This window comes from Choloepus didactylus, chromosome 23 (genome assembly GCF_015220235.1).
Source record: "Choloepus didactylus isolate mChoDid1 chromosome 23, mChoDid1.pri, whole genome shotgun sequence".
NCBI classification, from domain to species: domain Eukaryota; kingdom Metazoa; phylum Chordata; class Mammalia; order Pilosa; family Megalonychidae; genus Choloepus; species Choloepus didactylus.
Genome location: NC_051329.1, coordinates 19,995,760 through 20,022,683, shown reverse-complemented (window position 1 = coordinate 20,022,683; position 26,924 = coordinate 19,995,760). Strand labels below are relative to the sequence as shown.

Here is a 26,924-nt window from a genome sequence, read left to right as displayed (position 1 = left end):
AGGGTCTTTTACCATTAAGCATGACGTTACTTGTGAGTGGTTTGTAAATGCCATTTATGAGGTTGAGAAATTTCCCTGCTATTCCTAGTTTGTTGAGTGTTTTTATAATGAAAGGGTGTTAGTTTTGTCACATGCTTTTTCTGCATCCATTGAAATGATCATATGGTTTTTGTCCTTTTATTCTATTGATAGGGTGTATTACACTAATTGACTTTCAGATGTTAAGCCAACTTAGCAGTCCTGGGATAAATCCTATTTGGTCATGGTATATAATCTTTTTTAAATGTTGCTGAATTCAGTTTGCTAATATTTTGTTGAGGATTTTTAAGTATAAATCCAAGAGGGATATTGATTGTAGTTTCTGGTCTTTCAATATCTTTTTCTGGATTTGTATCAGGGTGATATTAGCCTGGTAAAATGCATTAGGAAGTTTTCCTTCCTATTCTACTTTTTGGAAGAGTTTGTAAAGAATTGGTATTAATTCTTCTTTAAATATTTGGTAGAATTCACCAGTGAAGGCATCTGGGCCTGGGCTTGTTTTGGTAGAATGTTTTAAAATAAATATTTCAATTTCTTTACTTAATATAGGTCTATTCAAATTTCTTATTTCTTCTTGAGTCAGTTTCAGCAATTTGTGTTTCTATAGGAATTTGACCATTTCCTCTAAGTTATCTAATTTGTTGGCATAAACTTGTTCATAGTTTTCCTTTAAAATGATTTTATTTCTTCTGAGTTAGTAGTAAATATCCCCTCTTTCATTCATGATTTTAAGAATTCAAGTCTTCTTCCCTTTTCTCTTGGGCAGTCTAGCTTAAGTTTTGTCAATTTTGTTGATCTTTTCAAAGAACCAACTTTTGGTTTCATAGATATTCTCTATTTTTCTATTCTCTATTTCATTAATTTCTATTCTAATCTTTATTCACCCATTGCTTAAATCATATCATCACCATAATATGCTGTGGATTTTTTCCGCTTTCTGTCATTTCAAGTGCGAAGGGAGGCCCAGGAGACCCTGAGGAGTTATAGTTAGCCATGCAAAGTATGCCTCTGTATGGCTTATACATACGGTTTTTCCTGTCGTCCAAAGTTAACGTATTTGCCTTCTATTCATACATCACATCTAAAGGTTGCCCAGGAGCTTGCATATTAATCTTTAGTCTAACATGTTGCCTTTGTCCTGGAGTGTGGATTGCAGGTGTGTGACATATAAGTAAATAGAGTTTCCCTTTTGTGTGATAAATACTGTTAAGTGCCTCCTATATGTCACGCAGTGTGCTGAACTTAGCACTTCTATTTAGATTGAACTATTAGGTAAGAAGACAGTGTATTTTGTGGATGTGTAGGAAGATAATTAATGAATTTGCTAATTATGTCTTTCCTGCCAAAATTCAACTACATTCATAGTTTTTAGCCTCGTTAATTTTTCCAAAACAAGTATTTATTGAAATTGGAGACTTAGCATGGCAGAAGCTAGAAATATGAGACTTGGACCGTACCCTTTGGAAGTCTCGATTCCTTTGGTGAAACAGATAAGCCATAACCGAGAGAAAAGTCAGGGAATCAGGGGAGGCGGTGGGATTTCAGCACCTGGGAGAACACCAAGGCCTGGGATCAATTCAGGATGACTTCTGTTCCCTGAGCAGAATGTCTTCAACCGCTCCTATTATTCCTTAACTACAGCTCTTATCTTTACTGCATAATAACACTGATATAATTTTAGCAAAACAGGGGGATTCAATACCTGTAAACTGTAGCCGTTTACCCACAGTCCTGCTTTCTTACCCCGTCCCCGTGGCCCACTAAGCAGCATGTGCTGGATATCTTTGGAGATTACAGTTAGTTTCTGGACAACTGGAATCTCAAATAAAGATAGAGCACATTTCCTAAGAAGTATTATGGTGTTAATTTTTTTTTTTTTTTAATGTATTCTAAAAGTCCCATGGCAGTTTATTGTGTCTTTGGAAGTACTTACAGAGCCGTCTCTTGAAGGAGCTGTCTGTTCATTCAGACTTAGCCCACACCAGAGAAATCGTTGCTTGGCTCTGTAGACCAAATGTTGCAAAAGGGTCATAACAGGAACGAAGAGATAAAAGCCACATATGTACGTGTAGTACGTGGAAGAAAATCCTTGAAGGGGAAATGTTCCCAAATGATGCGTGTGTGTTTTACGTTTATCCGTAAGTACATCTAAGCCCGATGGCTCATGCTTGCTGGCTGGAGCAGCCATGGGTGCTGCAGGATTTTATGTGCTACTTCAGGGCACTTGGAGCTCAAAACACAATAATGAAAGTGGTATCTTGGTAGGAATCCAGCTAGAGAATGCAGTTTTATTATGGCCCAGATTATCTTCTGTACTTTCAGTTTTGATTAAAGTCCTGCACTTCCTGTCCTAGACTTGAATGCTGATCTGTACTTGAGAAACCCCCCACGTTCATGTCAGAGGGTAATTGCGTTTCATGAAAGCCCTGGCCTTTTTTATACTTAATTTGAGTGCTGCTGAGAGCTGAAGGTTAATATCTTCTGGTTGTGTTTGATGATCTGAAGCTGAGCGCTAACATTTATTTATTAGGCTCTTAACTTTATAGAAAAAGGAAGTCAGTAACTATAGAATTTATTTATAGTCCCCCAAATTCATATTTCAGCCACACCCACATGCAAGCATACTTTTTTACTAATGTTGCTGTAATTAGTGTGTAAATACTGTTTTCTGCTTTTTATACTTAATATGATCTCCCAAACACATTTCCACGTTTTTATGTAATTTGTCCACCAACAGACTTACATTGAATGCTAACGTTTACTTCACAGAACGTGGAGGCTCTGGATCCACGAGGCCGAACCTTATTGCATCTCGCTGTTTCCTTGGGACACTTGGAATCTGCTAGAGTCTTGCTCCGACATAAAGCAGATGTTACAAAGGAAAATCACCAGGGATGGACAGGCAAGTATACTTTCAAAATAATTTAAGGCCTTTCATTTTGGTTTCTCTTTATGAATAATAAACAGCCTCAGCCATATTTTTTCTCAGTCATCTTCATCTTCAGACTCTTCCTTTCTTGGGACTAGTGAGCAGGGAGATGGGTGCCGCGGAGGTTGCTGGTGGATCCTGCAGCACAACAGCCCGAATTGTGTTGTCCTAGACTACAACTGCCCGGTAGAGGGTGACTTCTTATCCAGGAAGCATCTCTCAGCACAAATCCTCTCCACCGTATATGGGTGTGGGGGCCAGTCTGATGGTAACTCCAGTGAATCCATCAAGATCAGCAAAAATCAAAAGGAAATTATGACTAGAAGTAGCTTCTTCCAGTGAGTTCCTGGCATTTCACTTTTTTTTGCAGACTCTCTTAATATTGGACAGAGCTGTTTTGTGTTGGCTGTGCAAGGAGACTCGTGAGCACAAGCCTTGCCTGCCCTTTCTACATGTAACCATGATTGTTAAAGCCAGCTTTCTGGAAACATCAGGATTTCAGATTGAAGGGCAAGAGTGGGTGGGATGTGGAGAGGGTTTCATCCTGAGACTAAGAGCACTCCATTATATTTTCTTTTCACTCAGTTAAGAGCTAGCAATGAGAAGTCATGGTTAAAATTGGTGAGGTTTGACTACAGCCTCTCTCCTGCTTTGAAGAAAATTTTGGCCTTTGGCCTATGTAATTACTTTTCAAGTTGGCTTTAGAGGTTGTCAGAAAGAATCCTCTGTGATTTAATTCTCCCCTTTTTGCTTTTTCAGTTTTACATGAGGCTGTGAGCACTGGCGATCCTGAGATGGTGTACACAGTCCTTCAACATCGAGACTACCACAACACATCCATAGCTTTCGAAGGTGTTCCTGAGCTGCTCCAAAAAATTCTCGAGGTATCCGTAAAAATGTGGCAATGTGCTACTTGGAGTTAAGTGCTGCACCGTTAGCTTCGCATCCTTGTGTGCCTTCCTAGAGACTAGTGACGATGACATCCTGAATTCCAAATAGCATTATTCTTTGCCTTTCCAACTTGTTGAAGGAATGGTCTTTCACAAATTATTTTCCAGGTCACTGGAATTACCATTTTAAGTTCTATTTAAAAATGAGAATTTAAGAAAAATGGGCATTGGCCATAATTTGTCTGGGTACATGACTCCTTAAAAGTAACATCCCGAGAATAGGTAACTCGGGGAAATTGTGATGAGCATCAGTTGCTGTTCAGGGATTTTCAGGGAGTATTGAGGCTCTGAGGTTTGCTACCTCCAACACTTTGAGCTGTTAGTATTTTGTGACTTCTAATCCATTGCCTTAATTCGTTCACAGCTTTTGGCCTTTGGGCAATTCATCTGTTTTGTGGATTATAGTGCATGAGCTTTGTGACACTCAGAGGCCTTTTTTTTTTTTTTTTTAATTTACTTCTAGGTTCACAGAAGTGTTTTGGATGATGGTTACTATTCTTTTGAAAGAACTGTCTTATTAGTTAACTGTTTGCAGTATTTCCAGAGAAATAGGAGACAAGAAAGTACCAATGATTCAGTTTTCATGTCTTTTAATTCTCAATTTAAGCACAGAAGTTAAGCTCCCCAAAACATCTCCATAGAGATTTGCTAGATAAATCAGCTTTTTAAGTTTAATTAAAACATATTTACTGAGGAAAATTAAAAGCTCTATCGAGAAAAGGAACAACTTTGCTCTTAGAAAGGCAATCACTGCACATTATTTAAGCACTTAAAAAATGTCTTTCATACTCATGCTGAAGCATGCCTAAGATATTCAATTCCCATGTCCTACAGTGAACCCCCTCCTGAAATGTGAAATAATTGTGTACATTGTTTTTAAAATTCATGTGTGTTTATGAGGGTTCAAAGATCACATGGATTTGTTTTCTTTTCTAGCTTACTTCAGGGAGAACTAAAAGCATCATTTGCTTGTTCTGCAAAGCAGAAAACAGTTGCTTGAATGTGAGGTCACCCTTCATTTAAAAAATTTAGTGCAAAGGATTTTCTATTTTTACCCATATTGATCCATAGCTATGGGCTACATTGAATTGTATCCATTGCCTGACAGCTCATGAGTGACCTGTGTACCTGGTGCCACCAGATGCTGCATTTGGCGGTTTTGTTTTGCAGCAGTGTCTCCTTACACAGCGTGCCAGCTTTTCTTACTGGCTACCCCTTGGAAGTAGTCTTTGCCTGTCTTTGGAATCCTGGCTGGTTTTACTCCGGGGTTGATTCTCAGCCTTTCGGCCCATTGTTTCTACAAAGTCTTGGAGGTGTAAGGAAAGAGAAAAACTCCTGGAATTTCTAGCATTTTTCTGCTTTGTGGATGGTAACAGTTGTATTTTTATATTTGCTTTCCAATAACTGTATATAAGAATCCACAGTAGTTAAGAAAATAACCCTAAATGGGGCTACTCTGGTAGTGTAGAACTTGAGAAAGCCAAATCTTCAAAGTTTAAAATTCTCTTAACTGGAAGGAAAATCTACTTTCTGGGGAAGTAATATCTAGCAGCTTCTCTTAATTTCACTGAGTGGTATGATAAATATGAAGCGATTCCCTGCACACAAAGCCTTCTACAATCAAGCTCCCCACAGAAGAGATGGAACCGACATTCCCTTCTCTCTGTTTGGAACAGACTGTTGTCCACCTTGTGTGGTAGTACATAAGTCTGTCTTCCCAGGCCCATCTTTCTGTTACCAGAAATCTGATTGAGCCCCCGATTTAAGTTTGACTTGTATCCTCTCCAGCCTTGTTGCTTTCAATGAACTTTCTTAACTGTCTTGACATTTTTGGTTTCAAGGTGAAAAATAAGCATCCATTTTGATGGGTTTTGCCCTTTATGCTTTTCTTCTTCTTTTCTCTGTCCTCCCTTATTTATTTATTTATTTATTTATTTAATCCTATCAGGCCTTGCTATGTTTATTTGTGTTTAGTTAATAGACCCAAGGGTAATTTATTTTAAACGTTTGTCTGCCCTTCAGGCTCCCGATTTCTATGTGCAGATGAAATGGGAATTCACCAGCTGGGGTAAGTGGTTGTGGGCTGGTAATTTATTTTTGTTTCCAAGTTTATTTGGGCTAAATATGGGTTTATTTTTTCCTTATAAAAATAACATGGCTTTTTTTAAAAAATCTAGGAAATGCATAGAGAAGAATAAGGAAAAACAATCACCCATCATCTCACTTAAGCACAACTATTATTACTGCTTTGGGGTGTTTTCCTTCCAATCTTTTTTCCCCTCCAAATAGGAGGCTTTTCCCCGGAGGTCCATATACCATATGGCCAATTTTGTCTTCTTTTTTGTCATTTATAACTGACATTTATCCACATTATTGCTTTTTTAAAATATCACTTTAAGTTGCTAGAATTTTAGTAGTGGGTATATCATAATTTTGTGACTTATTTCCTTATGTGGTTCAGCTTGAATCTTTTAAATAATAGCTTGTTTTTTACAAAATAGATGTATTTCTCCAAAATATTGCATAAGGCAAATTGACTGACAGTTTAATTTCTGAGATGTTCTTACTTTTATTTCTTGTAGATCTGTTAACAAAAGCTTCTTTCTCCCAGGTTTTCAGCCATTTTCACTTCCAGATTTCCCTTTCAGGCAGGAATTCATAATTTTAATTAAACATTTAAATGAAGAAGAAGTATCTAAAAGAAGAGAACTTCTGATTCTTCTGTGAAACTAATGAATTCTTTTCTAATGCGTATAGTCACTCTTCTTTCAGGTTTTGTTTAAAAAGCAACGTATTTTAGACATTTGATATTTTGAATGGTGACTATGACAATATAGGAGGCTGCGGCCATATGGTAAGAGTAGCATACGTCAATAAGAAAAGCCAGATGGGCACACTCGATAGCCATGGTGGGCGTCAATAAGTCGGGTTCATTTCGGAATCAAGAATACTCTTGGGAAATTCATTTAGCATTTTCTCCGGACAAGACACAGATCTGTACTTTTATAGAGAGCTTTAGAACAGAAGGTCCATTTTTATTGTTCAAGGGTGGTTTTCCACACAATAAGTGTGGGAGCCACCAAGTTCAGTTCTATACTATGATCACCAACTTGCCACTCCCATCCTCTTTTAAGAGCCAGACTCCTGATTTCCTGGGCCTGGGTGTTCTGCTCTGGCCCTCAGGTTTTTCTCAGTACTACGCTTCTCTTCTCCAGTGCCCTTGGTTTCTAGGATATGCCCGAACGATGTCTGTCGCATTTGGAAGAGTGGTGCCAAACTGCGTGTCGATATCACGTTGCTGGGATTTGAAAACATGAGCTGGATAAGAGGGAGGCGTAGTTTTATATTTAAGGGTGAAGGTGAGTGATTCCAATGTTTTAGAATCACTGCTTATACTAAAGTTTGGTGATTTTTAACCATCGAAATGTGTTCAGACTCATTTGCCTTATCTGATCCTATCTAGGGCATGTTTTTGTTATTCTTATTAATTATTCAGCTCTCAATCACCATCTTATTTCTTCTCTGGATAGTCATCTTGCACATATCATTTGTGACCCAGCACTGTTAGCCTTTTGACATGTGTCTGTCTCACTTTCCTGAGCCTTTGAGGAAAAGCCGTCTGCTGTTTTGCCTTATTTCTCTTTATTTTCCCTCCATATCAGGATGAACCTCCTAATGGAGGGTGAGAGGGGGTATTGCTAAGCCAATTTTGTGTATAAATGATTTATATTAAATTCATAATTGTGTATTTTAAGAAGCAGATAGATGAAATGTGTTGCTAAGAAAGAATGCAAATTATTGCAAAAGTCTGCATCTTTGGGGAAGGTGGCCTAGAAGCCTCCTACGAGTCAGAGAAAGCAGGCCAGATAATCCCTGGGCAAGGAGGTTATCAGTAATCAGTACTCTAGGTTTTATGGGATTATGCATTTCAACATAGCAGACATCCTTGTTCTTGTGCCTTCTCGGCATTGCGCTTAGTTACGCCCTTGTTCCCATTAACAGACAACTGGGCAGAGTTGATGGAAGTCAACCATGATGACAGAGTGGTCACCAGCGAACACTTCGACCTGTCGCAGGAAATGGAGCGCCTCACCCTGGACTTGATGAAGCCAAAAGGCAGGGAAGTTGAGAGGCGGCTCACAAGCCCAGTCATTAACACCAGCCTCGATACTAAAAACATAGCTTTTGAGAGGTATGAAGTTAGGCGCTAGGTTTTAATGGCTAATCCCTGGGGAGTTGACATGTGTGTATGAATTGGAAGTTATGGATGGAGTGGGATATTTCTAATACGATATAATGAACGCTAGTGGGTTTTAAGGTTGATCTCTGCTCTAACCAAATAGAAAGCATACCTGACACCCTGCATTGCATATCCTTTTTATAGCAGGCTGAGTAAGTCTCTTGGAGAAAGGTCTTCATATTCTTTAATGGGACCTCTCTAATGGGTTTTGCTCAAATCTTACTCTTGTTTTGGTGTTCAGGGATCCACAGCACTCCCTAGTCCCATACTGTGGTGCTTGTTGTCTCTGGAAGCTAGAAATGATCCAGTATTGCATTCAGTTGTACCAATATTTGTCAGTCACATCCATGCTATCATATAGTTATATGTGGTTCTTTTTCCCACCTGAGGGGCCTAGTAGTTCAGAGCAAGAGTTTGGGAGCTTTTCAGTTTTATTCCAGACTCTACTGGGAGAATTTTCCAGAGAAGTCTGTGCCTTGGCTGATCCTGATGAGAGCACGGTCTGCCCCTGGCTCCGGGCTGCACAGAAGGTGTGGACGGTCTCTGCCTGTAAGTGAAGCTGAGACCTAGGGGTCATCAGAATTGTTTCTTACAAGCCATTAGCCTCAGCGTTTCTCCCATCGCACACACTGAATCCGTGGAGTCCCTCGAGAGCCCTAAGTGTTTGCCTAGGATGTCACAACCAGCTCTTTGTAAGCCAGAGTAGCATGACCTGAGCTAAAATGGCCAATACCACCCTGGATTTAGGTTTTCTTTTCTTTTAATGAATCTACTAACTGTCCTCTCTTTTTATCTTTCTTTCCTTTGTTTCCAATATAAAAGTGGCTATAAAAATTGAGTGTTTTCTTAGTCCACCGTAAAATTTAAGTGCTCTTTCGTCTTGATTAGATCAAGCTGGGGAATTAGGGTATCTGTTAGAGGCAGAAAGGAAAACCAAAACCAAACGCCCTCTCTTTGTGGCACCCGCAGGGCTTCTGCTGCTTTGCTAAGAGAAACACATCTGTCCCTAAGGCAGGGGTCAGGTCCCCCTGGCCAGTCTCCTCCTCGCACTGGCCTCTCCAGGCAACGGCCATGGTCTTCCAGGGACAGTGAGGTTTAGGGACTTGACTGTGGCTTTTTCTGGAAGGGTCTTGGAAAGACAGCTCCACGCTTCAGCATACACGTCTGCAGGCAGGGAGGGCACCTTCAGCTTAGGGCTCCGGGAGACTTCATAAAGCTGGAAGACAGTAAGAGCTGCCCTCACTGCCACAGGCAGGCAGTAGAGACGAGAGTGGGAAGAACGGCGCACCACTGGCAGGGCCACTAAATAGCTCTGTGGCTTTGGGCAAGTGCTTTATGTTTCTGGATTTCCATTTCCTTAGCTGAAAGGAAAAAGGAGTGAAACTAGAGATGAAGCCTCTGAAGGCCATGACTCTAAGATGTCAGGAGAAAAGATGTTGTTCCCTTCAGTTCATCAGCAAAGTTGCTAGAGTCATGGATTGTCATTAAACGTTATTTATGAAGAGAGTGTGATGATTACAGACTGTTACCCTGCTGAGGGTAGATGGGAAATGACAGCAGATTCCATTTGTACTGAGGACTAAGGCATGTATGTTTTTACATGGTCACAGGGTTTTCAAATGATTCAAGCTGACCCTCCTTTTGCAACTGACAGTGGGTTGATGAGAGAGAATTTCTGGAAGACAGCTGCTTTTTTATGGTGCTTGGAATTAAGTGTGTGCCCAGTGTGCTTGCCATGCACTGAGCAATGATCTGAGCCACTTAGGTGTGAGGTTCGCTTACTGGAAGTGGACATGTTCATTTGATTGATTTTGGAAGGTATGGCTCGTTCTCATTGTGTGATAGTCATTTTTATCCATTTTGCTCTTTTAATCCATTACTTGGAGCTTAATGCTTGCATATTAGTGCCCTCCCCCCATGATTTTTGGGCCTGTCAGTATATTCTCTTGGGTGGTAATTTAGATTTTTCTCTTCCCTGAAAGATAATGCTCTGTCTACCTCAAAGGAGACATTTCCTGCCACTCTTGGAGCCTTTCTCCAAATTGTGTAGCAGCCCCCAGTCACAGTGCCTGCCAAGCGCTGCCTTCGGTGATGTGCCAAGAGAGGGAAGCTGGGTGTTCTATCATCTTCAGATGCCTCTGATTGCAGAGTTAATCAAGAGCTAACGAGCTATTAGAATCTTGGTTTTAAAACAGGGTAGAGACATGGAGTTTAATAACCAAACTGCTGACAGGGATTGGAAATGGAGGAGGAAGTGGAAAGGGCAGGACTGTGATAGAGTGGATGTTGACGATTGGGGAGCATGGTAGTTCCTAGGGAGGAAAGTGAAGCCCTGTTTTCTCAGCGTACCTGAAGGTTGGAGTGGGGCAGACTGAGTCTTCCTTTGGCACCTCAGAAGCGTATGTGCCAGAAACAGTTACTTCCCAGGCAGACCAAGATGTCAAGGGACTTAAGTGAAAGACAAGGAATTGAGGATTGAATTAGTTAACTAAAATGGATGTCTCAATCTTCAGTTACTGGTGACTAAAAGGAGACTCTGGTTTATTAATCAGTCAGGTGTGGTCCCCAAAGCTACCACCTCCCATCCCCCACCCCACCCCCAGAGGCTGCTGTTCTGTTTCTGAAATGAGTGGGAAGTAGCTTCTAGCATTTGGTGTATAATCCCTGCAGGATTCTTTCCTTCCCTGGGTAATGCTGCCCTAATTGTAGACAACTAATAGGAAAAATTAAAGCTCTGGTCTCTTCCTTTATCTCATGGTCTATAATACATTTGTGAAACTCATAATACTCCATCTGGCCTGATTTCAGTTACAAAACCCCATTAGAAGAAAAGTAAACTGTTTGGAAACATAAAATGCAAATAACCCTGTGCACTCTTTGAGACCTGGCTAACCTGCCACTGTTCCTGAGCTTCCTGCGTGACTTCCTGCACCGCGTGGGGGTCCGGGCAGAGGCAGCTGTTGTGCTACAGCAGGGCCAAGTGCAGCAGCCACAGTGGAGCCAGGATGTGATGTTCCAGACAAAGGGCAGGGCTGGGCCGGGCGCCCACATGAGTGGTAGAATTTCCCAGGGCGAGGCGCTTTGTGAAAATGAATCAGAGCCTCTTGGCTGCTGCTGCTTCCTATATGTGCTCTCCAGGTTGAGTTAAATAACTGGGTTTTGGGGGCGTTTTACCAAAGCCGCAGCTGCTGCTGGAATACTGGGCCACTTGAAAAGCAGTTCCACAAGCTGGAATCAACGGCTGGGCTGAAAAACTGCGTGTAGCATCCTCTTCCCTTGTGCCACCAAACCTGATAAAACGAGTGACTCCTAAGCCATTCTGCAGGCATTAATGGCTTCTCCACGTGGTTCGCCACCAGGATGAGTTCCTGCCCCCTTCCGCTCTCTCCAAGGAGCGGGATGGTCTCTGCCTCCTGGTCCTAAGAATTCCTCGACTGAGAGGAGGCTGCTTATGGAGATGGTGCCACAGACGCCCTTGCCCCCAGTTCATATGACTCCCACAAATGTTCAGACCCAGATTCCACCTTGTGGCGAACCTTTGGACACTGGTCATCGTCACTCACTTCTTTAAGGACAGCTGTCTAGTAACTGTCACCACCTTTGTCCCCTGTGCTGGCGGCTTTTGGACAGAAGCCAGGAATGGAGGCTTTCCATGCCAGGGGTGATTAATAACTGGGGGGGTGGGGGTGGGGGTGCTTAAGCCATCTGCCATTGACAGCCTCCTTTTGTGCACAGTATAGGACCGTAATTTCCAAGTGTCCTTCATTAACTTAAGCTGGGGGAAGAAAGAAACAGCACTATAAAGGCTGCAGGGATAAATCTGAATGGCATATTGTACATGTAGAAATTTGTGGTGTTCACTTTTTATCAGAACTAAATCCGGATTCTGGGGCTGGAGAACAGATAAAGCAGAAGTTGTTAATGGTTACGAAGCAAAGGTAAAAGGAAACTCTTAAAATAAGATTTAATGTAGCTATTTAGCTTCTATGCAAATGAGGAGTCTGTGCAGATTTTTTCATGCACCTGTGCCGTGACGATGCTCAGGGGGAACGGGGATTGTATAATGTGTCTCTCACTTGAATTTTTATTTATTTGACTTTGAGAAATGGGATAGCATGTCCCAAGGTGGGCTCTAGTTATGCCAAAGAGAGAGAATATTGTAGAGAAATGAGTACAGGTACCAGTTGTCCTGGTAGAAATGACAAGTTAGTCATTTAATTCTTTTAAAAAAGAAAGAACGAAGAAAGGATTAGATTTAATACAATTCTTCATCTCTTTTTTATAACCTGAGTGGGTTAAAAAATACATAGTGTAAAGTAGCTTTTATGAGTCTCTTTTTTTAAATCAGGCTAATTGTAACCATTTTTATGACACCAGGGAATTTAAAAATATAGTTGTAATAGCTATGTAGTAATAGTTAATAGAACCCATCAAGTCATCTGGCATTTTGTCGGCTGGCAAGCTTGGTTCCCTGGCCCTTCTCTAGCCCCTCAGTGCAGCAGGGATCGATGTAGTGGAGTCACAGAAGCCAGGGTCCTCTCGTGGCTCTGAGTGAGCCAAGAAAAATTACATCATGCTCAGCAAGAGACATTTAGAAACAGCATTTCTGGTGCTGAGTCTGTTTTCTGAATCTTTGAGTGTCAGGAACCCACATGGGGCATATACAGTTAATTCGCTGTTAACCATTATATTTGAATTTCCAGACTCCCATATTCTTCAGTTAACCTTGATAACAGAGCATTTACTCTTGACAGTTAAAATGATTTTTTTTTTTGCCAATATACAGAACACCTTTTTTTTTTAAAGATTTTCCCAGTGTATGTGTTCATTGAAAACTTTTAAAATAGACTCAACAGTATTTAAAAAGGTCTATAAGCATAAAATATCAATTAGGAAATTAAGAGACACAGGATACCTTTTAAGTAGTGATTTGCTGGAGTTCTCTAAATCCTATAGGTGTGGAGAACTTTGTGTTTGTTTCTTTTTCCTTCAGTCCAGCAGATGGCTGTCTAAGTCAATAGTAGTATAAGATGACCACAAATCTGTAGAAGTTCATGATACAGTTTGGGTTAGCACAATAGAAATCCTGCCTGGAAACCTAAATTGCGGGACATTCATTTGAGATTCTTGAGCAAGAATCCTACCTATGTTTCTACTCCTACCTAGAAACATAGGAAGATGCAGCCTGACCCTGTTAACTCCTCAGTATTTAAAATTGTGATATGGAAAGTAGCTGCTGATACATTTGTATAGTTTGTACATTTTGTCTGAAGGATCCTAATGATTGTTAACCATTTCTCAGTTTTATTTTGCTAGATTTTGGGGGGGGATTTTTTTTTTTTTTTGGCTTTAGCATTTTTGCTCTTACTATACTGATTTTTTTGTTTTGATTCCCTGCATCACTATTTTCTTTGCACACATCTCTCAAGGTTTACACGGTAAACAATGTGAGTGTGATAACCAAAATACGGACAGAACATCTGACTGAGGAAGAAAAAAAGAGATATAAAGGTAATTTCTCCCCATTCCCCCTTTTTTTAGCCTAGAGAGAGCTTTGGTTGATTCTGTTAAGTTTTGGGTTAAGGTGATTGAGAAGCACTAATCCTAACCCTAAATTCCTTTTTATAAAAATTTCCTTAACCTGATTCATTCTTGGAGGTGTTTCATCATAGTCGCTTCAGCTGTATTTAAAGCCATTCACAAAAGCTTTTTTATGTTTTATGAAGGACAGTTGTTAGATTCAGCAGTAGATAAGGATTTTGGAGAATCTTTAACAGTGGAATGAGTGATTTAGTCCAAACTATCGTGATGAAAGATTTTGGGATGACAGAACTTGGGTGCTAAGCTAATATGTTGCCATAAGTGGTTGCGGTAGCCCAGCTGTGCCAACGGGCAGCTCTGTGGCCTTGTGCCTCAGTTTCTTCAATAGTGACATGGAATTGTTGGGAGGATTAGATGAGTTACGACATGTAAACCTTTAGAACAGTAATGCAGTATGTGGCAAGCCTGCAGTCACTGTTCACTTACCACCATTGTCCATCTATTACAATTACTTGATAGATGAGGAAACAGACCCAGGGAAATTATCTGGGTTGTGAGGGGCTAATGTGGGACTGGGGTCCAGATCGGGCTCATTCCTAAGTGCATACTCTTTCTAGTATTCCGCTTTAATTCTTGTATCTGTTGTCCATCTAGTGTAGAGCTCTTAAATAAAAAGTGTCCTATAAAGGATAAGTTAGCTTGTGTTTTTATTGTGTATGATTTTTTCAGCTTGCCCATCAATGGAGGACTTTACTTCAGGATTTCCTAACATTGGTAGCTTGGATCAGAACCTTTAAAATATGATGAGAATCATTTTCTATAGCCACAAGCCAAGGTGTAATATTAGAAATTAAACTTTTTTTCCCCTCTGTAGCGGACCGGAATCCCCTGGAATCTTTGCTGGGAACTGTGGAACATCAGTTTGGTGCACAAGGGGTAAGTTGAAGCAGTGGGCCCTCAGCACTGTCTGCTGAAATGACTCATCTCTACTTGTGATAGCATTTTCTGAATCATGAGCAGATCATCCTATTTGAAAAGATTAAGCAGTATGTTCATCCTGGAATTTGAGATATTCTTTTGGAAGAGAATTAGATGAGTGAGTCTTTAAAAATAAGGATTTTAGAGGAGGGGTAGTGATTTATAGAAATCAGGTGCTTTCTCTCTCTTGTCCATTATAAACTAGGCCCTCTTTATAAAAATGGAACTTAAAAAGTGTATAGAACTTTATATTTTACCGAGCACTTTAACAAACATTGTCTTACATGACCCTCACAATAATTCTATGAAATTGGTACAATGGATGTCACCAAGGGCCAGAAAAATGAAATTACCTTTCCAGCGTCTCAAAATAGAGAATGGCAGGCCCCGAGCTTCCAAATCTTACAAACTTTTAAATATTTCTGACTCTCTTTTTTTTCCCTACCTTTTCTATAGTTGGGGGTAAAAATAAAAAGGAGAGTGCAGAAATAGTCAGTTGCTAATTTTGAAGTAGAGAAATCCACTCAACTTACCCTGTGGTTTGGTAATACCTTTATAGACTGTCTTGTTCCATGTTGTAACTTAATAAAGTTAATGACTAGAACTTTCTGTTCGTAGCTGGTTAATGCATCTGCCTCAGAGACGGCGTGTCAGAGGCCTCCAATTGGGAGCATAATTTGACATTTCTAACTCCACTGGGTTTTGCTTCGGCAGGACCTGACCACAGAGTGTGCCACTGCCAACAACCCCACGGCCATCACGCCTGATGAGTACTTCAATGAAGAGTTTGATCTGAAAGACAGGGACATTGGAAGGCCTAAAGAACTGACGATTAGAACACAAAAGTAAGAGAGCGTCTGTGGCCATTTTCAACTTATGGATTTGTATTTATTTAAGAAGTGCTATTTTATTGTATTATGTTCAGTTATTCCTCTCCCTTTTTCCTTTAAAGATAATTTTTAAACCACTTTATCTGATGAAAGCTAAGGGTAGTTTACCCATCCTATTAGCCTTTTCCAAACAGAATATAGTTTGGATATAAGAGTTCCTTATTTCTTTACTGCCAATAAGCTTCAGCCAATCACATGAAATGGTTTCTGCCAGCTATTGTATTTTTTTATGCAATTTTATTGAGATATAATCACATAACATACAATCATTCAAAGTGTACAATCAGTTGTTCACAGTATCGTCATACAGTTGTGCATTCATCAGCACAGTCAAACTTGGGACATTTTCATCATCCAAAAAATAAAATAAAGATTAAAATAAAAAAGAAGATCCAAAACATCCCATTCCCCTCCTCCCCCTCATTGTTCATTTACTTTTTTTAATGCAGTTTGAGATATATTCACATACCCTACAGTCATCCACAGTGTACAATCAATTATTCACAGCACTACCATATATTTGTGCATTCATCACCAGAATCAATGTTTGAAAGTTTTCCTTACTCCCAAATAAAAATAAAGGCAAAAAAGAACACCTGAATCTTTCCATCCCCTCCATCCCACCTATTCTTCATCTAATTTTTGTCCCCATTTCCCCACTCATCTGTCCATACACTGGATAAAGGGAGTGTGAGCCACAAGATTTTCACAATCACACAGTCACACTGTGCAAGCTACATAGTTATACAATCATCTTCAAGAATCAAGGTCACTGGGTTGCAGTTTGACACCAGCTATCTTATTTTTTCATATTTTGCTATCAGTTAAGTCTGTTGCAGTGGCTGGTTGAATGCAGACCATTTCCCTTGATTGCCAGATATCAGTGATCTGAATTCTTATGGTTCTTATCTCTTTTGCCTCTGAAGTAGGAAATGCTGAAATAAGTGGGGAGAATGTTGGAAAGGAGGCTGATGGTGTCTGCCTTCCGCATGTATGTAATCTACTTTCCCTGTCTGTAGAGATAACTGAAGTCCTTTTCTGTCGACTCCTGCAGGTTTAAAGCTACCTTGTGGATGTGTGAAGAGTTTCCCCTCTCTCTCGTGGAGCAGGTCATTCCTATCATTGACCTAATGGCCAGAACTAGTGCTCACTTTGCAAGACTGAGAGATTTCATCAAATTGGAATTCCCACCTGGATTTCCTGTCAAAATAGGTACCAGTAAATAAAGCGCAGGAACACTTGGAGGTTTTCGTGGGAGATAAAATGTGCTCCAAGTGAATCGTAGCACTTTAGGCACAAAGTAATGTATACTAGATATAATGGAGGAGGTCAGAATTATTCTGTAGTTTGATTTAAAGAATGTCATGTTTCTTAGTTCAGGGTTGGAGATAACCATATCAAAACTGGGAGACCCCCAACCTACAGTTCTATTTCCTGACAGATAAAAAAAGGCATACAGATATGACACTTGCATTGTTTTAATGTTAAACCTTATTTACATGATTCAAATTAGATAGTTGTTTGAAGAAGACAGTTGATACCATGATCCTTTGATGCATAAATATGTTTTAGGGCCTGAACTAGTAAGCTTATTATTCATGAGCGATTTTAATTTTGGATGGTTGTATATTCATGACCCTTGAATCCTGGCCCCATCTCTTACTGGGATTGAGGACAGGTTGTTAACCTCTCTTAATCTTAATGTTCTCATCCGTATATTAGGGGAAGAGTTGTTAGGAGGATTAAATGAAACCATAGTTATAAAAAGTACTTGGTATGGTAGTAGCATAGTGGGCACTCAGAAAATGATAGCTATTTCTATTATTATACTCAGTAAAGTTTATTTATAAAAGCTTTTATCTTGTTAGAAATTCCATTATTTCATGTCTTAAATGCACGGATTACATTTGGAAACGTTAATGGCTGTAGCACGGCTGAGGAAACTGTATCCCAAAATGTGGAAGGGACCCAGGCTGATTCAGGTAAAAAAGTTGGATTTTGTGATTTTTAAAAATTCATGCATTTAGTCATTATGCTAATTATTCAGTTTTAAATTGGAGCATCTTATGAAGTAGATCTCTGTGTTGAATGAAGGGAAAAGACATTATTAAATTAAAAAAAAAAACAAAAAAAAACCTGTAGAATATTTATAATCCCATTTGGATTAAAAAGACAGCATGTTCTTAAAAGTCAATTCTATTGAGGTATAATGTATGTACAATAAAATTCACCCATTTTAAGTGTGACAGTTTGATGCATTTTGACAAATGTATACACCCATGTAAACACTATGACAATCAAGATATAGAACATTTCTATCACCCCGAAACAATCCCTGGATGTGCTCCTTTGCCATTGGATTCTATTATAAGTGGATTAATTTTCTTAATTTCATTTTCCAATTGGTCATTGCTAGTATATAAAAGTGCAGTTGATTTTTGCATTTTAACCTTGAATCTTGCAATGTTGCTAAATTCATCTATTAATTCTAGTGATGTTTTTGTAAATTTCTTAGGATTTGTTACATACACAGTCATGTTTGTGAATAAAGACAGTTTTACTTCTTCCTTTCCAATCTGTAAGCCTTTTATTCCTTTTTCTTGCCTTATTGCACTGGTTCAGATCTCTAGTACAATGTTAAATAAAAGTGGTGGGAGTGGACATCCTTGCCTTGTTCCCAAAGGAAGGATTTAATGTTTCACTATTAAGCGTGATAATAGCTGTAGTTTTTTGGTAGATACCCTTTATCAGGTTGAGGAAATTCCCTTATATTCCTAATTTGCTTTAAAGTTTTTTGTGTTTTTTTTAAAATCATTATTGGGTATTGACTTTTGTCAGATGCTTTTTCTGCAACTGTTGAGATGGTCATATGGTTTTTCTCCTTTATTAGAATGTGAATTAAAAGACAGCCTTTCATTGTAAATACATTACAATTTTATTAAAATTAAATTAAATATTAAAATTTTAAAAATAGAAAATTAAAATCAGCAATGATATACAATTTTACACTACCAAATGGGCAAAAAAGCTGGGTAATATTATGTGCTCATGCAGTTGTGCAGCCAAGGAACACTCTGTCTACTTTGGGTGAGAGAGTAAATTGGTATAACTTCTTGAAAAAAAAGTTGGGCATTTCTTAGTAAAATTGAAGATATGCACACCCCATGACCTAGCGATTCCTAACCACGTACCCTAGAGAAACCTGGGCACACAGGGTTCTGGAAACACTGTTCATGGAATGGCGGCGCCGTTCATAAAAGCAAAAGACTGGAAACAACCCAAATGTCATGAGATACTAGAATGTGCAAACTGTGCCACTTTAATACAAAGGAATAACATGCGGGAGTGAAGATGAAAATTTACAGCCACACACATAAAAATTGGTGAATCTCAAAAACATAATGTTGAATGAAAAAAAAATCCAATTTGAAGAACACATTCTACATTCTGTATGATTCCACTAATGTCAAGTTCAAAAACAGGGTAAAACAAACTATTGTTTAAGATTAAACAGATGTGGCAAAACCCCAAAGAAGAGCTAGGCAGTGATACCCACTATTCTGAATTACATGTTTACCTATGGGGAGGGGGAAGGGGGTGGTGTTAAGGAGGGATATGTGTGCGGTTGCATTCTGTGTCTTAGGCCAGGACAGGCATTTGGTTTGTTATTAGCAATTTTATTTGAAGTATGTACAGATATATACTTTCTTTTGTATGTTTACTATACTTCATAATAAAAAAACAAAAGGACATATTTTGCTTTTTTGCATATTTTGATTGCATATTTTTGACTGTATATGTGTGTGTATACACACACACACACATACATACATATCCACCCACACATACATATATACATCACCTTCCTGGAAGGATACACAAAAAAATAATGGTTCTCTCTGGAGTTTGGAAATAGGAGAAAGCGTGTGGAGAGGGAGATTTTCACTTTCATTTTATAGTCTGTTTTTTTTTTTAATGAGTAATGCATTAATTTAATTCAGCACTAAAATTCTTTTTTTAATCAAGGCAAAAATAAAGCAGTATTCTGGTACTTTTTTCTGATGAGATTATTCTTTTTCAAATTCTCACATAGGAGCAAATCATGGTTATCACCATTTTGATCCTTTCAATTTTATCACATTTACTTTTTAGAAAAAGCTGGAGTGGAAACTTCATTGTAATTAACTCAGACAGTGCCCTTTTGTGTTTCAGCTTCTCAATTGACAGACTTTGAAGTTGATCAGTCGGTGTTTGAGATTCCTGAATCTTATCATGTCCAAGACAATGGCCGAAACATGCATTTGCAAGATGAAGATTACGAGATAATGCAGTTTGCCATCCAGCAGAGCTTACTGGAGACCAGCCGGAGCCAGGTGCATTTATTAGAATCAATGGCCAGGCTTGGGAGATTTTACCCTCTGGTTTGGCCCAATTTTTGAAATATTCATGGTATTTATATAGACTATTTTGTTTTCAGCACCTATCTTTCTACAAAAGCTTGTTATGTAAGACGGTCTGCATAGCCCCAGTTAGCATCAGCACGAAATGCCTCCCGACCACTTTTCTTTTCCTCATATTCATCTGAGTGACTAAAAATCATGTATTTTTTGACAAGCACTACATAATTTTCTAGTACTAAACCTGTAAATTCACAAGCTCTGCTGGTTTACACCACGATACTCTTCTTGCAGTGTTATTGATGTGTTGGTAATCTTGTACTTAGGTAATAACGTAGATTTTAATCTCACTTCCTCCCCAGGAACACCAGTCTTTGTGTGTGGTTGTTTGTTAACTATGTGATGAAAATGGTAGTTGACACTTCGGTCAAATTTTTTTACTTAAATGTTTTATTCTCTTGTAAGGGTGTCATCTCTTTAAACTCATCTCTGAGTCTACAGCTAAAAGAAGAACTAAGGAGAGGACTGTTTCATTTTGTCATCCTATGTGGTTCTTTCTCCAGGGCTCACCACCTGGCAGCGGTCCAGGGCTTTAGGTTCTCTTCCGCCACGCACCGTCCCTCATCCCCTCTTTCCTGTTGCTTCTCCCTCTTGCTAGGCTGAGGCCTGCCTTCTCCTTCCACCGCCCACTCGTGTATCCTGGGCTCCTGCTGTCCATTCAACAGATATTTGTGGACTGCTTTTCTTCGTGGCAGGCACTGGGAATTCTTTAGGGAAGCAGCCTCAACCCCTGACCTCATGGGACTGCTTTGCTTTGCAGACAGTACCCACTCCAGAGTCTCCACTGGCTCAGATTTGTGGCGTTTATTCTTGGGTCTTGGGAACTTGGGTAACAGGATTCCTGCTCACCATCTTGGCTCCATTTCCAGACCTGTTTGGTTTTCTAAGGCTGCCAGTCCAAGGGCCATACCCCAAAGCAGGCATAATCCCTTTGGGAAGCATCTTGGGAGAAGACCCAGCCCCAGGCTTCACTGTCACTGTCAGCCCAGTATGCTTTTCCTTCCCTTATGTAGGTGAGCTTACCCACCCCCCCGAATGTCTACATAAACCTTGTTGACTCTAAGTTTTGACATAAATCCTTACTCGACCCTAAGTAAGTTTGGTCACTAGAGTGACCAAAGTGAAAAATGACAAATCCTGGATTATAGCTTCTATTCTTGCTGTAAACGCATTGTCTGCTTTGTTCATTTAAAATTTGTTCAGGGTTGGGAAGGCTAGAGTGGTGCTGGGGGCTGGATGCTAGCTTTGAACCTGGAAAGTCTGAGTTCAAATCCCTCCTCTGCTAATTGTGACCCTGGGGTGTGCCCCTCAACCTCACTGAGCCTCAACTTCCCCATTTGTAGGGTGGAGCTTATCAGAATCAATAGTTACAAAACAAAGTTGCCCAAGATTAGCTGTTTTTAATAGATTGGTTTTGTGCAAACTGTGAAAGGTCGTACCTGACATTTAGGCATGGTTTTAAAGAGGTAACCCAAATATCTGTTAGTTTTTCAGAGCACCGTCAATAGTGTACATGTAAATATTTCCTTATCAGTATGCTGCCTTTTCCTTGTAAGAAGTATTCATGGCCACCATGTTTGCTTTTCTTAGGAAGTTTCAGGACCAGCTTCGAATGGAGGGGTCAGCCAGACACATGCTTATGATGCCCAGTATGAGAGGTGATTGACTTGACTTCTGATGACTAAACCGACCCTGACACAGGCACTTTATTGGTACCCAGGCAGGTGCACAGCACCATGCCTGGCAGGAGGTACTTGATAAAGGGTTAACTCTCCTGCTTCCTCTTGTGGCAGTTACTCATTAAAATAGCTCTAAATTCTTGATAGCTGAGTTTCTAGGAGTGGGTTGAATGGGATTGCTGAGTAGTTCCTAGGCCAATGCTATTATTGAAAGACTCTATGTAAGTGTTTTCTATAAAGAAAATGGAGGGGTTGAGATGCCCTCAGTGGGAAGTTGATACAGTTTTAAGGATGGTTACACCTGGGGGAAGAGCTACAGAGATGTTTACATTTTATTTTAGTTTTTGGTAGAATACCTTATTTTTTTTAAGGGGGAAAACTGGTAAGATTCATTTTACAAAGCCTGTTCCTGTACTTAGGCATATATGGGAGCCTGTTGATGAAGAGCTTGGACTTAGCTTTAAAGTAGATCCAAGTTTAATTCCCAGCCCCATCACTTGGTAGCTGAGTGATCTTGGGGAAGCTCCTTCACCTCCCTGAGCCTGTTTGCTCCCCTGAATGTAGCACCTACACCCCCCCCAGGGTTATGTGGGGTTACATAGCATCCTATGCATAAAGTGCTTGGCACAGCATGCACTCGGTAAGCAGTTAAGAAATGTAGTTGCTGCTGCTACAGTGATGATTATGGTGATGAGGGTCTCTCTTTTCTCCCTTTCTCCAACCCAGGGCCATCCAGGAGAGTCTCCTCGCCAGCTCAGAAACTCTGTGTCATGGTGCCCCAAGCGAGACCAGCCGTTTTGATAGCGACCTGCAGCTGGCAATGGAGCTGTCCGCCAAAGAGTTGGAGGAGCGGGAGCTTCGGCTTCAGGAAGAAGAGGCAGAGCTCCAGCAAGTCTTACAGCTGTCGCTCACTGAGAAATAGACCCTCCCACCCAAGCATGGGCTGCACAAAGCAGAGGCTGGGGGCTGCACCACAGGTGCCACGTCAACCAGTGTGCCGGGTTCTGAGGGACTGTACCTTGGCGTACGCTGTGGGGCAGATGGCAGCCGCCCCCGTATTTGTGCAGAGGTGCAGGCCTAGGGACTCCCAGGCCAACCCATGAGTCTCCCCTGGTGGAGAAGGGGCTGGGGTTGGCAGGCCCCGACTCCCAGCTAAGAGGAGAAGAGCATCGTCACTTTCCATTAGCTGTACTGGCTTGCAGGCCACATTTTTACTACCAGCTTTAGACAAAAACCCCAACCCTGGCAGGTTTGTAGATTAATTTTTATCAAGGAGTAATAACAAAAAACGTTATTGCAGAGTCAGGGTGCTTTGATATATGAGAGCAGCAGCAGCCTTCTTGGAGAGTGGTTTATAAGAATTTGTGAGACACTTCTTATTATTCACCAAAGAAATGGGTAATCTGTGCCGATCTACTCTTTATTCTCACCTTTATACAGGGTTTCTAGAACACTGTCACTATGCCTCCTCCATCTCTACCTTACTCCATTCCTTCTACCCCCAGCTAAAGTTCAGGAGGAGATATGTATAGGATCTATTTTAGATTATGGTTAGCTATTTGCATCAAATTACAATATACAGATGACCACAGATGTTGCCTTAGCCTTAAAAAATACTAATAGTTTCAAACAGCCTCACTCCATTTTTTAAGGGATCTGATTTGAATTTATAAAGGCATTTCCTTTGACAACAGTTTCCTCCATGCTAAATCAAAGGCAGCTGATACTGTCCCTGAAAGAGCAGATAGAGGAACTTGAGGCTGTTCTTGAAGTGGGTAAGCTGCCAAAATATTGGAACAGCAAAGAACCAAACCAAGTGTGGGGTCTACACCTTCTCTAGTGAAAGGTTTCCATGTAGACGCCTAAGAACCCACTATATGCCCTCGTCTCACTTGAGAGAAAGGGGTGGACTTGAAATTAGAAAAGGAGCTTACAACGGACATCAATGGTTCTATTTATTCAAAAGGGAAAATGGTGATTCCATATTGCTTTTTAAGAGTTCAAATCAACACCTTTCTGGATAAATATATTTTTTAACAGAATCTTTTTATGATTTTTAAAAGATATAAAAATGACTACTCCCATCAGTAGCAATACAAAGTTCTACATTTTAACCAGATTTTCTCAGGCCTTTTTTGGATACCTTTAGTAGTTAACTATTTTGTCTAACCCTTCTGTAAATAACCATCACACAACATACGGAACCCTGTGGAATACAGCCGAGTGCCCCTTCACTGTGGCCCATGTGTTCACTCCCACAGGCTGCATTGAGATAACCTGGTAAACAGTATCCTCCTCCATTCTGCATCTATTTCCTGTCTGTTGTGCTTCTTTTGGGATGGGAAGAGAAAAATAAACTACTGTTCCAGTTAACATCTGAATTAGTTAGTGTTGCCAGTTAAATGTTTCTAGTCACAAAGAATTGTGCTTTTAATTCCATAGAATCATCTGCCTTTTTTGTCATGGTCTGACCAAAATTCCTTCTTTGCACACAAGGCCAGTATACGCAACATCACATTTATTCCAAATATGCAGCTTGGCATTTTGTTTGATGCTTATCTTGAGCAAAGATGCTTCTTGGGAATGGCTGCCGGTTAGGCCACGTTGTTTACTCACTACGGTGAACCACAGGTAATTTCTGTTTGCATTCCATTACCCTGTTTCCCAATGTCTTTGACTTTCTCCCCAGGCAGTAGGTTAAAAAGGGACTGAGCACTGTGTCAACCTGTTGCAGCCTTTTTCATGAATGTGTTCACTCTTAAAATGCAAATAAAGACTGCTTCCTTAGAGGGTGCTCATACAATATTCTTGACATTCTTGAGTCCTTTTTTTTCCCCCTTTTCACATTGTATTTTCTAGTCAATGAATGGACCCATGCTTCCCGTTAGGAGCAGGAATGTTAGTGGAACATTAGCGTGCCCTCACACCACTCAGTTGTAGACTGCACAGAGGCGACATGCTTCTCTCAGCTTTCCCACCCAAGTTATACGGTCCACATACTTCACACTACTGTTTCAAACAGAAATTAAGAGCAAACCAGCATTGGGGCTGCTCTGTGGAGTAAAGGAAGACAAGCCAACATCGAATCTTTCTAATCTGAGTGAACATGCTCTCTCCTATGAAGCCAAAGTGCTTTGTAAAGCTGTTGTTAGGAGTTCAGATAATTAATGTTTCCAGAGTTATCCTATACCCAGATATGTTCGTATAAAAACAAAAAGGCAGGGTCCAGTAAAGATTTGGTATAAGAAATAAATGAGGCCTCAGTGTTTCTGGTAAGATGCGGAGGAGTTGCTGTGCTTTAGGGGAAAGTAAATACCAACACTTGCAACCACCAGAGCACTACAAAGAAGTTGGTTGCCCTTCTTAGGTAAAAACATGGACTATCTGTGGAATTTTTAATTAAAAAAAACTAAGTTTCTTTAAGTTCATTAAAGCTTCAGAGGCCCAGTATCAGCAGCAAACCCTAATGGCGCAATTTATGATGTAAAATACTGCTAGGAACTAAGTAGTTCCAGGTTCCTTAAACAAGCTGATCACACCATACTTCATAAATGAGGTGTCAAGGAACCTGAAAAGCCTGCTCTAGTCTCAGATTTAACACTTAAGATGAGTGCTGAAATAACTTTATCTGATTGGTATAAAATTAATGTGTTCATTTGGGGACATGGTGATATTCTGTGACAGTTCAGTTTATAAGGTCAAGGGTTCATCTCTGGCCCCCTTGCCAAAGATTGAAAGCCAGTCTCTGGTGCATAATTCTCACTCACAGAACTGCCGTTTACTCATCCCTCTGTAATAAGCCTCTTTCCACAAAGTTTATTCTGTGTCTTACTTTAAACTTGAAATCTCTCATGCTGAACTGGTAACATTCGAGCTATAGGATTTCTGTGTGGCATAACAGTATTAGAAGGTTGTTTTAGAAAACTGGAACATAACCAAACCATCCAGATGGTGATTACTGAACCAACAGCAAGTCACATGGCTTATGGACTTGATGTGTTTTTATTGTTTGCTTTTTAAGTTCTAAACATGGCAGTACATACTGGGGCAGCCTATCACAATGTGCGTTCCAGGCTAAGTGGGGATATGCGGCCTGGGACTTCATTCTCAATGCTCAGTGTCTCTCCACATCCCACTCACACCTTCTCCCTTAAATAAATAACCATAAGCTTCTCTACCTTCCACTTGTGTTAACTTTCACATCATTTGATCATAATAATTAAGGAAGATAAGGTACACATGTATAACACCATCTTACAGATGGAAAAACTAGGGAGCTGGGGAAGTTAAGCCTGTTTATAATTGGAGCTGGGACACTAATCCAGGTTTTCTGACGCCTGGCCCAGCCAGAGAGTTTAATTATGGCTGTTTTCTGAAACTATACCTAACCTTGGGGCAATATAGTTATTTCACATATTAATTTAAAAATCTACTTCACAGTACTGCCTTAAAAGATTAGATCAGATTCAAACATATAACTGCAATTTAAGTTCTTGGAAATAATTACGAAGAGTAAAACAGCATGTAGGATTTTACTTTAATTTTAATTGACATTTTGCTCAAAAGCACAACAGTGAACATTTCAGTGGCTCAATGTTACAAGATTACAAACGAAATCCTAAAGTCAAACAAAGGATCCCATACCAGTTATTTCACATTAAGAGCAGCCTATTAACAAACAATTATGTGCTTGAATGGGACACAAGATAAGCATTTCAATTTAGTAACAAAATTAAATATAGCACCTTTAAAATAAATACTGAGGAACATTTTGTAAGAAGTACAAAAGTATCATTTCATTGAGGGAAAAATCCAGTTCACCAACAGTGCAAACTAATAGCAGCATTTTCAAAGTTGAAATTAGATTTGTGTAAACACATACCCACCCGCTACCCTGCCATGCATGGTGAACACGCACTTCCCTTGGCTGAGCCCTCCCCACCCAGGGTTGAAAGGAATTACTGCTCAGTCTCTTTTAGACTCCAAATCTGAAAAGCTACTATCATTTTTAGGCCCTGGTATGGAAAAACTTAAGTGCAGTACAAAGGAGGTCGATGTGTTTGAGCAGGATGGAGTTCTTTTTCAGATGGGCTAACCAGTAACATTTCTGGTATAACCCCAGAGCTTTCCAGCCTAAGGGTGCACATGGCAACACTGTCTACTCTTCAGCAGGGGTGCATCTGAGCGCACAGCCCAGATCAGTGCTGAATGCAGTGGGGGA

The 26,924-nt window shown here is 40.1% G+C and overlaps 1 protein-coding gene across 1 annotated transcript in view; it reads left to right on the top strand.

The window, feature by feature from the left end:
* ANKRD13A (ankyrin repeat domain 13A) overlaps nucleotides 1-24,508 on the top strand; it is a 32,605-nt gene extending 8,097 nt beyond the window's left edge. The window contains exons 2-15 of the mRNA XM_037816925.1: nucleotides 2,809-2,941; nucleotides 3,728-3,852; nucleotides 5,941-5,986; nucleotides 7,134-7,277; nucleotides 7,921-8,110; nucleotides 12,030-12,096; nucleotides 13,588-13,669; nucleotides 14,574-14,635; nucleotides 15,392-15,522; nucleotides 16,622-16,779; nucleotides 17,436-17,549; nucleotides 19,780-19,940; nucleotides 21,615-21,682; nucleotides 22,430-24,508. Coding sequence (XP_037672853.1) covers nucleotides 2,809-2,941; nucleotides 3,728-3,852; nucleotides 5,941-5,986; nucleotides 7,134-7,277; nucleotides 7,921-8,110; nucleotides 12,030-12,096; nucleotides 13,588-13,669; nucleotides 14,574-14,635; nucleotides 15,392-15,522; nucleotides 16,622-16,779; nucleotides 17,436-17,549; nucleotides 19,780-19,940; nucleotides 21,615-21,682; nucleotides 22,430-22,625 — 1,677 coding nt within the window. The 3' untranslated portion in view covers nucleotides 22,626-24,508. The remainder of the gene's footprint in view (nucleotides 1-2,808; nucleotides 2,942-3,727; nucleotides 3,853-5,940; nucleotides 5,987-7,133; nucleotides 7,278-7,920; nucleotides 8,111-12,029; nucleotides 12,097-13,587; nucleotides 13,670-14,573; nucleotides 14,636-15,391; nucleotides 15,523-16,621; nucleotides 16,780-17,435; nucleotides 17,550-19,779; nucleotides 19,941-21,614; nucleotides 21,683-22,429) is intronic.
* Nucleotides 24,509-26,924: the final 2,416 nt, after the last annotated feature.